This window comes from Meriones unguiculatus, chromosome 10 (assembly GCF_030254825.1).
Source record: "Meriones unguiculatus strain TT.TT164.6M chromosome 10, Bangor_MerUng_6.1, whole genome shotgun sequence".
NCBI classification, from domain to species: Eukaryota; Metazoa; Chordata; class Mammalia; order Rodentia; family Muridae; genus Meriones; species Meriones unguiculatus.
This window is the reverse complement of record NC_083358.1, coordinates 13,649,647-13,658,884: the sequence shown is the minus strand read 5'-3', so window position 1 is coordinate 13,658,884 and position 9,238 is coordinate 13,649,647. Positions and strand designations below refer to the sequence as shown.

Here is a 9,238-nt window from a genome sequence, read left to right as displayed (position 1 = left end):
AGGGGTCGCTTTATTTTATGGTGCCACAGGTTGAACCCAGTGTCCCACATCTGCCAGGCAAACACTGCCACTGAGCCATAGGCTCAAGGACTTTGGCAAAAAAGAAAAAAAATAATTCTTAAAGCTGAATTGGATCCACTGTCCAGACATTTAACACACTTAAAAGCACTAAAACAAACAGTTATATATTAGATCTTCACAGATGTTAAGATCTTTAAACATCCCATCAATATATATATATTGATAATATTACATATCTATCAAAGTTTTTAGAAAGGCAAATCTTTCTTTAACCCAGATAAACTCTAAAAGGGCAAATCACCAGGAAAATGCAAGCGGAATAAAAATAAACGAATCAGGAGCCCAGTGTGAGGTATGAGAACAGTGGGCCTCCTCATGCCATGGCTGGAGGAATAGCCCAGCCTTTCGTCAGCAGGCTTCTAGCCAACCTCACAGCACTCTTATAAAAAGCCAGCCCTGGGCAGCCCAGAGCAAGATGTGGTCTCACAGCCTCTCTGCTCCCTTGCTGTTCCAGCACTGCTAAACAAGTGGCCGGACTGGCCTGTCCCAGAGCCATGGCCAAGAATGGACTTGTCGTCTGTCTCCTGGTGGCCAGCTTACTCCTGGACCAGACCAACGGCTACCCATCCAGAGGGAAAGCCAGGAAACACAGCAAACGCCGTGTGAAAGGTAATGAGACTTTGCTGCCCAGCAAAACCCCTAGGCTTACTTAGGCAGGAAAGGTGCTGGAAAAGGTCCACATCTAAACTGCACCAGGAGACCATCATAGTAACATCGTGGGTGTGTGGCTCTGCAGGGGATCCGGTGACCTTTGGAGTCTCCAGGGAGTTTGCTATTTAAAGAAAACGTGTACTAGGATTTTTTTTTTAATTGGAAAAAAGATCACTTATAATGACAACAAGTCTCTGTGGTATGTTTCTTGTCCATTGAGTGTCTAGAATGCGGGGAGTCTCCGACCTAACGCTCGCATGCATCTGTGGACATCGGGTTTTCTGAATGATGGGAAAGCAGTGTCTCCTGGGTACGAACCCTATTCAACTGTATCTGTACCCTCACTACAATCTCATTAATGAGGTGATTGAAGCAACTGTGGCTACCTTTTGTCACTGTCTGCCCTGCTGGTTTACATCTCCATCTCTTGGGAAAGCTGTAGAAACTGTGTATCTAATTTTTCATATCATGGAGCACTGAATGTCTGTAACTGAAGGCCCTGTCAACACAAAATCAGACAGAACTTAAAGATATTTTGACACAGAATTCACTCATCGAGCAAAACCTAGAGCTGAGGTAGCTTAAGCTAAGCCAAGAGACAAAAACTTCAAAGTTGCAAAAAGCAAAGACCATGGGACCCTGCCTGCCTTAGGGTGAAACCAAATTGTGGAGAAATGCAGCGGGACCTAGTGATGTCGTATCTCAGCCTTGGGTCATTTTCCTAGCAGGATGTTTCAACATAAATACCATGCCATCATTTCTTTAACACTTTCACTTTGTTAAAAGCAAAACCACACTGTAAGGGGTGCCTGGGTCACAGTGGAAGCAGAGGCGGGAGGATCAGGATTTCAAAGTCATCTTTGGCTAGGGAGTTTGAGGCCAGTCTGGGCTACCTGAGCTGCCATCTCAAAAACAAGCAAGCAAACGAACAAACAAAAACTGTGAAGTCTGCATTCCACCTGTTACAAGCAGCTGATGGATATATTTGTGATGTGGATATATTTGTGATTTTTTTTTTTCTTTACTGATTCTCAAGGGGCATTTATTAAAGTCTGGTCTGACAGAATGTTTCTTAAACAGAGACATTCTTCCTTATAAAGCATTGCTTCTGCCTGCAAGCTCTTTAAAGAAAAGCTTCAGATATTTCTCAGAAAGAGGTGAGGCATATCATGGCAGGCGAGGACAGAAGAAGAAAGGGGAGAGAAGACACTGAATGGCAGGCCATAGTTTTGTGGCTCTGTGAGGAAGGGATAAGAATGTATAAATGTGAGTTTCTCCATCCTTCTAGCTCCTTCATGCTCTATCTCTCTCCTATCCCAAGATCCACCCTCAGCAGGTACATTACAATTATTAGTTGCGGACACATCTTAACCATCATCCCCCCTTCCCCTCAGGAGTAACAGTCTTTGCCTTCGGGTCTAACAAAAGTCAGGTAGGTCTACAAGAAGCAAAGCAATAGGCCTAGACTTGCTGGTTTCTTCTTTCCCCACCTAATCACTTATTTTTTTTAAAAAAAAATATTTTGAGTACCTTGAAATAATACCAAAGTTTATAGAATTAAATGTGAAAGCCAAGGCAGGAGTGGCGAGGCATACTTATAATTCCAGCACTTGGGCAGTGGAGGCAGAAGATCACAAGTTCAAGAGTAGACTCAACATATCTAAAGATAGCTTAGGCTTCATTAAGACCTTATCTTAGAAAACACACACACACACACACACACACACACACACACACACACACAGTGAAAGTCACCTTGTCTCCCCAATCTTTACCCAGAATTATCTACTGTTACTGACAGTAATGGTATCTCTCAGATTGGCACTGCAAATATGTTGCAGGTAAATGAATTAACTTCATTTCTTTAATCTTGGATAGCTATAAATGTAGGTGTACCTCCTATGACCTATGTAGCTTTATTGTTTGGGGAGGCTCTGAGTTAACTGGTTCTTTCTTGGCAACTTTTATGTAGTTTCTGGTATGTCTCTCTTTGGCACAGTGTTCCACAGGAAGCCCTTTTTGGGCACGCATGTCCATCCGTGCACTAAGGTACTGTGGCATACCTTCTAGAAGTGGCATTCAATTAATTGGATTCTCTAATTGTCTCTCCAAATGACAACACTAATCTATACCTTTCTCATTCGACTGGACAACCCAACACCTTACTATGGTTCCACTGGAAATGTCTGCTGTGTTTTCTCTGCCCTGTGTCTGACGCTGTGTAACTAAAACATTAAAGAAAAGGAGACCTTTTAAGAGACTTAAAATGGCAACACAACAGCAGTTAAGTACCAAGTACAAGTGTTCCCTAAGTACTTACTTCATGGGTCTCAACAAATTACCTGTTACATTAATGAATAAAATACACCTTTTAGAGTGAGCTAGCTCCTGGGGGCATTCCTTCTGTTCATCCACCCGAGCAACAGTGAATGGAAGCCACCGAGTCACCCCGATGATGACTGCTATAATGATCTCCCAGGAGCCTAATAGTGACATACGTGTCTTTGTGCTAATGATGGTGTTTACAGCTACCTATTTAAATAGAAAGAGCTGGAAGCTGAGTGGGAAGGAAGGGGGATGAAATGTGTCTAGCTGACAGCTTGTAAGATGGAAGCAAGACCTCAGTGGGCTTTGCAAACCTGGCCCCGGTAGCTGCTGGGCTTGCATGCTAAATGCCCCCTTTATTTGTTCCAGTTGGAGTGGTCTCAGAGGAAACAAGCTTTTGGCAATTGTATTTGTGAGCCGAGCAGCTGGATGCTTAAGAACCGATGTACAATGTTTCAAGTTTGGGGGAGGGGTGCCGAGTGTCCTAGCCAGGCAGTTTCCTGGCCCAAACGTGGAAACATCTGGCTTGTGAAGTACAAGCTTAAGGGGACAGAAAATCAAGACAGTGGATTTTATACCGTCCTGAGAGACCACAGAGCCACAAAACTGATTTTGTGTGCGTTCCTGTACATACATGTGTCGTTACGTGTTCACAACTGTGCACATGCATGTGGTAGGCAAAGGACAGACTCAGATATCATTTCTCAGGTGTCACCCACCTTGGTTTTGTTGTTGTTGTTGCATTGTTTTGTTTTTGTTGTTGTTTGTTTGTTTTTCCGGCTGAAGTGCCTTTTCTTAGCCTGGAGTTCTGACAAGTAGGCTAGACTGACTTTGGACCATGAAGATTCTTTGATTCTTTGGAGCCCCAGGGATCTAGCTGCCTGTATCTGTCTCCCACGCTGGGATTATAAGCATGCCACCTTGCCCAGCCTTGTTTGTTAAACTTGAGTTCTCTTGTGTTTGTAAGGAAAGCACTTTGTTGGCTGAGCCATTTTCCCAGCCCACAAAACTAAGATTCTGTTTCTGGCAGCCCCACCAAGAGACAGCTGGAGATGGTTCATAATCACCTTTATGTGTCGTCTCTAAGTCCAAGATCTGGGGACCAAGGAGGTGGAAGCAGCTGCTTTGCAGAAGCAGATGAGGGGGAGCAGACTGGGAGCCAGAGACACACCCACGTTTGACCTCTGTATTTTACTGGGAGACCTTCAGCAGGTGGACTCCACTTTCTGTTTCTCTGTATCCTTTTCTGTGAGCTTCCAGACAAGAGTGTCTGTCCCAGGGGCAGCAAAAGACCTGATCTCACAGCCTAGTGTGTGTGGTGTCTTTTAATATATGTTTAGTATTTTGCATGGCTTGCCACAATTCCTAGTGCCCACTAGGACAGTCCGAATTCTCCTGGAATTTAGATTTAGCTGGAGCTAAAATCACTTACTTGCAGCTGATCCTAGCCAAAGAAAACCATGAAGATTCTTTGGTCCTATCTAAAAACATTTAAGAGTAAATAACTGGGGCCAGAGATATAGATTGTTGGTAGAGCCCTTGCCTGGCATGCATAAGACACAAGACCCTGGGTCTAATCTCTAATGCCACCAAAAAGGGAAAGGGGTGGGTAAAAAGAAGGGAAAACAAAGAGGAAAAGGAAATGGATAGAGAACAAGGAATAAGGAGAAATAGTGGTGATGCCCCCATAGGTAAGTTTTCAATGGTCCTTTATTCAACCATGCCAGGAGCTGCTGCACCTCCTCCATACCTCATCAGTTGCATAAGGGCACCAGGGTGAGGGAGGTGAGGCCCAGGAAGTCTGAGTATGGGTCCCAGCACTACCCACCACAGCACTTAGCTCAGCGCACTCACCTCCATCCTCTGTTAGCATTCAAATAACATAAACCTTTTTATATCCCACAAAGTATACGCCCTAAAGGCAAACACAATTCGTGCCCAGCACAGTGCTAAGCATAGGGAGAATTGTGGATAATGAAATCAAGCAATTCAAGTAAGTAAAATACAGATGGTGCTCTGAACGGAAAATGAAGAAGGTTCGGGAAAGATTAGCAGCGGGGATGCCAATTTCAAGGGTTATCAGAGAAGTGTTCTCAGAATACACAGCTGAGCTTGGTAAGGAATGAGGAGAGCAAACGCCATCCACAAAGTCCCCATGAACTTTCTCATCTAGCTTCTCTTCATGTATTGTTTTCAGTGCACATTTGGCTTGGCTTCATCGGGACCACAGCCTTGGATTCTGCATTCCAACATTGCCATTTTTATTTTGTTTTTATTTTACATTTCCATTTCATTCTAATCAGATGTTTTCCATCCCAACAATGTCCCCCAGAAAAGGACGGTGACCTGAAGTCTCAAGTTGAAAAGCTGTGGCGGGAAGTCAATGCCCTGAAGGAAATGCAAGCTCTGCAGACAGGTGAGACAGTCCCTTCCCCAGCGCCTGGTCTGGAAGTGGACTAGAATCAGCTGCTACCTGGGACTGAACTCATCCAGATTGGATGCTGAGATCTGGGGTTTGTCTGTTTATTAAAACAAGCAAACAAAAGACAAAACATTGACATCTGGGGGCAGTAGCACACACCTTTAATCCCAGCACTCAGGAGGCAGAGGCAGGCAGTTCTCAGATTTGAGGAGTTCCAGGATAGCCAGGGCTACAGGGAGAAACCCTGTCTAGAAAAACAAACAAATATAAAGGAGGGTATTTTAGAAGGTGGAAGGATAGATAACTCAGTTAGCAAAGCACTGCTGTGTGAACATGAGGAGCTGAGTTCAAATCTGTGGTACTCAAAAAGCCACCTGTGGTAGTACACCTGTAACTCCAGGGCTAGGGATGGGAATACAGGAGGCTCCTTGGGCTCCTTGGCCAGCCTGGTTAGCTGAATCAGGAGCTCTGGGTTCAGTGAGATATCTATCTAGAAAAACAAGGTGGAAAGCAATTGAGGGAGACACCTAACATCAGACACACACACACACACACATGCACACAAAGAAACACACATACACAGAACACATACACACACACAGATGAACACACACACACTGAAACACACAAAGAGAAATATATGCACACTGAGAAACACACACAGAAAACACAGACATAGAAACACAGACAACTACAGCAGCACACACACATACACACAGTCACAAAGATACTTTAAAAGCCAGGCCTTTTGAACGAAAGTATTCCTTTCCTTCTTTTGTTTGTTTGTTTGGGACAGAGGCTAACTGTGTAGCTCTGACAATCCTGGAGGCAGCTGGAGACCAGGTTGCCTCAAGGTAACAGGGAGTGCTGAGATTAAAGGCTTGGGTCGCCATGCCCAGGCCTAATTACCTTCTTTGCTGGCAGGAAACATAACAAAAGGGGTGTTGAATGACTAAAAGGAAGCATCATTACTGCTGTTCATCAGAGGAGCCACTGAGATTCACGTGAAACAGGTTCACAGGGCTCTCACTTCCAGGCTACCCCCAACATGGCTGCACACGGAAGGATTTTGGATAGAATAAGAGTTTGCTAACGGATTTTGTCTGGAGAGAACGACTCCTTCACGACCTATGTAGCTGCACACACTTTGGGCCAGGAATGTTGCCATTTTTATTTTATTTTATTTTACATTTACATTTCATTCTAATCAGATGTTTTCAGAACAGCCTTGGTTTAGAAGGACCCCAGGAGCCAATGTCTCTTATCCCAGCTTTGCGAGTTGAGTTTGAGAGTCCCCGTAGGAAGCCTGCCTATTAAAGTTAACACCATCAGGTAAATGAAGTCACAGCTTCCCATCAGGTATTTATTATTCCCAAGCTGGCATACGTCACCACACCGGAGTCACCTTCTCCATATGCAGTGCTTCCCTGGGACAAGGGTGATAGCGTTCCTTTTGTCTGCTTTGGGGGACACATAACTGAAAAGTTAAAGTGAGGGCACATGGTCCTGTAGAATGAGCGTGTGGTGACACACGCTCGCTAAAGCCACATAATCAGGAGGCAGAGGCGGGAGGATCAGAAGCTGAAGGGCATCCCAAACTATGTAACGAATCTGAGGCCCTCCTGGACTGCATGAGCTCCTGACTCCAAAAACCACAAGGCTCTCAAGATGGCTCAGCAGGTGAAGGCGCTTGCTTGCTGCCACGCCTGAGTTTGATTCCTGAGCCCCACATAAAGAAAGGAGAGAGCAGACTCCCTCATGTTGTCCTCTGATCACCAAATATGCTGTGGCAACTGTATACACACACACACACACACACACGAATACACTCACGAATACATACACAAATGCACTCACACATGCATACACTGGCAAGGATGGGTGAAGAGGGAAAGAGCCTGTGTCAAAAAGCAAGCAAATAAACCAAATAGTGTGAAACCCACTATTTTTGACTTCTTTCTTTCTCTTTCTTCCTTCCTTCCTTCCTTTATTTTGTTTTTGTTTGTTTGCTTGTTTTGGTTATTGTCTTTGAGACAAGATCTGTCCATGTAGGGCTGGCTTGCCTGGAACTGTCTAGGCAGATCAGGTGGACCTCGAATTCATAGTCAGCATTCTGTCTCTATCTCTCAAATGCTATGATCACAGGCATGCGCCACCACATGTGGCTTGTGTTTGCTTTTTAAATTTTTATGAAACTCCATTCCATTCTAAAAGTCCAAAGGAAACCTACCATGAAGTTCCTTACATAAGCTAGGATACAAATTATATCAAAGCACCCCTGGTCTTAAGGTTATGCTTTGAGTCTTAAGTGGCTGTGAATTCATTATATGCTCCCTAAACCCCCCGGGGGCATGTTAAGTTGGGAGTAACAATTTCTCTAGGCCTCAATAAGCTGATAAATGTGGCTGATAAAACACCACCACCATCAGGTAGGTGGTAGGGACAAAACATCCTCTCTGCTTAAGATCCAGAGTCTTGCCACTGGGGACAGGCAGCACATGGGGATAACAGAGGGAAAAGGGGGCTCCCAGGCACCAAGGACCAAGGCTCTAAAGCTGCATGGAGTCTGGCTGGTTCTGGTCAGCTAGGAGGTTAGGGACAAAATATCCTCTCTGCTTAAGGTCCAGAGTCTTGTGGCCAGGGACAGACAGATGGTACATGTAGAAGAAAGAAAGAAAGAAAGAAAGAAAGAAAGAAAGAAAGAAAGAAAGAAAGAAAGAAAGAAAGCTCGTATGTTTCACGAAGCCAGGCCATGGCCATGTCTGGTCACCTTGAACACAGGGAATAAACCATCTTCTCACTTGTGTCGTAGGGTTGCTGAAATTGCAAGTGCTTATTACTGTGTCTGGCATGAACAAAACCATCAGTGGGGACTCATCACTGTCAACCCATTAATCATTACACAAACATGCACCAGTGCTTGCTAGGTTTGGTATAAGGTGTGTCACACACAAAAGGCATCTTGTTACATCATCAACTTTCCCACCTTTACAGTCTGTCTTCGAGGCACCAAAGTTCATAAGAAGTGCTACCTTGCTTCAGAAGGCCTCAAGCACTACCATGAAGCCAACGAAGACTGCATTTCCAAGGGCGGAACCCTGGTCGTACCCAGGAATTCCGACGAAATCAATGCTCTCCGAGACTATGGTAAGAGGAGTCTGCCAGGTGTCAATGACTTTTGGCTAGGCATAAATGACATGGTCACAGAAGGCAAGTTCCTCGATGTCCACGGATTCGCCGTCTCCTTCTTCAACTGGGACCGTGCCCAGCCTAGTGGTGGCAAGCGGGAGAACTGTGTCCTGTTCTCCCAGTCAGCTCAGGGAAAATGGAGTGATGAGGCCTGTCGCAGTAGCAAGAGGTACATATGTGAGTTTATCATCCCTTAACAAGCTCCTCCTAAATATACTCCCGAGTAAGACTGATCACGGTAAATAAGCTGGTAGTCCCCCTCAATAAACCCAGTTACATTTATTAACGGCAAGATTGCAATGCCAGTGTTGATATGCATAGGAATACAGAGTCAGAGCATGTTTCTACCGTAGCTCATTATGGTGCTGTCCTTCAGACATGGTTAATAAAGGAACTTCTAAAAATGGGACTGTGGAATCCCTTTCCTACTTTCCTTGTCCCTCTCAGGTTAATAGACCTGGCCTGTTTCTAAAAATATAATAATCACATATTTCTTCAAGATAGAAAAGTAAGATGGGCTACCTGGAAGATTTCTCCTTAAAACTGAGTCATGATGGAAATGTATTTCTT

At 44.6% G+C, this 9,238-nt stretch overlaps 1 protein-coding gene across 1 annotated transcript; it reads left to right on the top strand.

Moving 5' to 3' along the window:
* The first annotated feature begins 556 nt into the window (after nucleotides 1-556).
* Nucleotides 557-8,934, top strand: Clec3a (C-type lectin domain family 3 member A). The gene is made up of 3 exons (XM_021632098.2): nucleotides 557-690; nucleotides 5,390-5,473; nucleotides 8,474-8,934. The coding sequence occupies exons 1-3, from the start codon at nucleotides 576-578 to the stop codon at nucleotides 8,863-8,865; spliced, it is 591 nt and encodes a 196-aa protein (XP_021487773.1). The 5' UTR covers nucleotides 557-575; the 3' UTR covers nucleotides 8,866-8,934.
* Nucleotides 8,935-9,238: the final 304 nt, after the last annotated feature.

Bases quoted from the DNA above. Each gene is read 5' to 3' on its own strand.
- Clec3a (XM_021632098.2), top strand. From the start codon at position 576: ATGGCCAAGAATGGACTTGTCGTCTGTCTCCTGGTGGCCAGCTTACTC. The intron at 691-5,389 runs GTAATGAGACTT...AATGTCCCCCAG, and splicing joins CAGCAAACGCCGTGTGAAAG to AAAAGGACGGTGACCTGAAG. The intron at 5,474-8,473 runs GTGAGACAGTCC...CCACCTTTACAG, and splicing joins AATGCAAGCTCTGCAGACAG to TCTGTCTTCGAGGCACCAAA.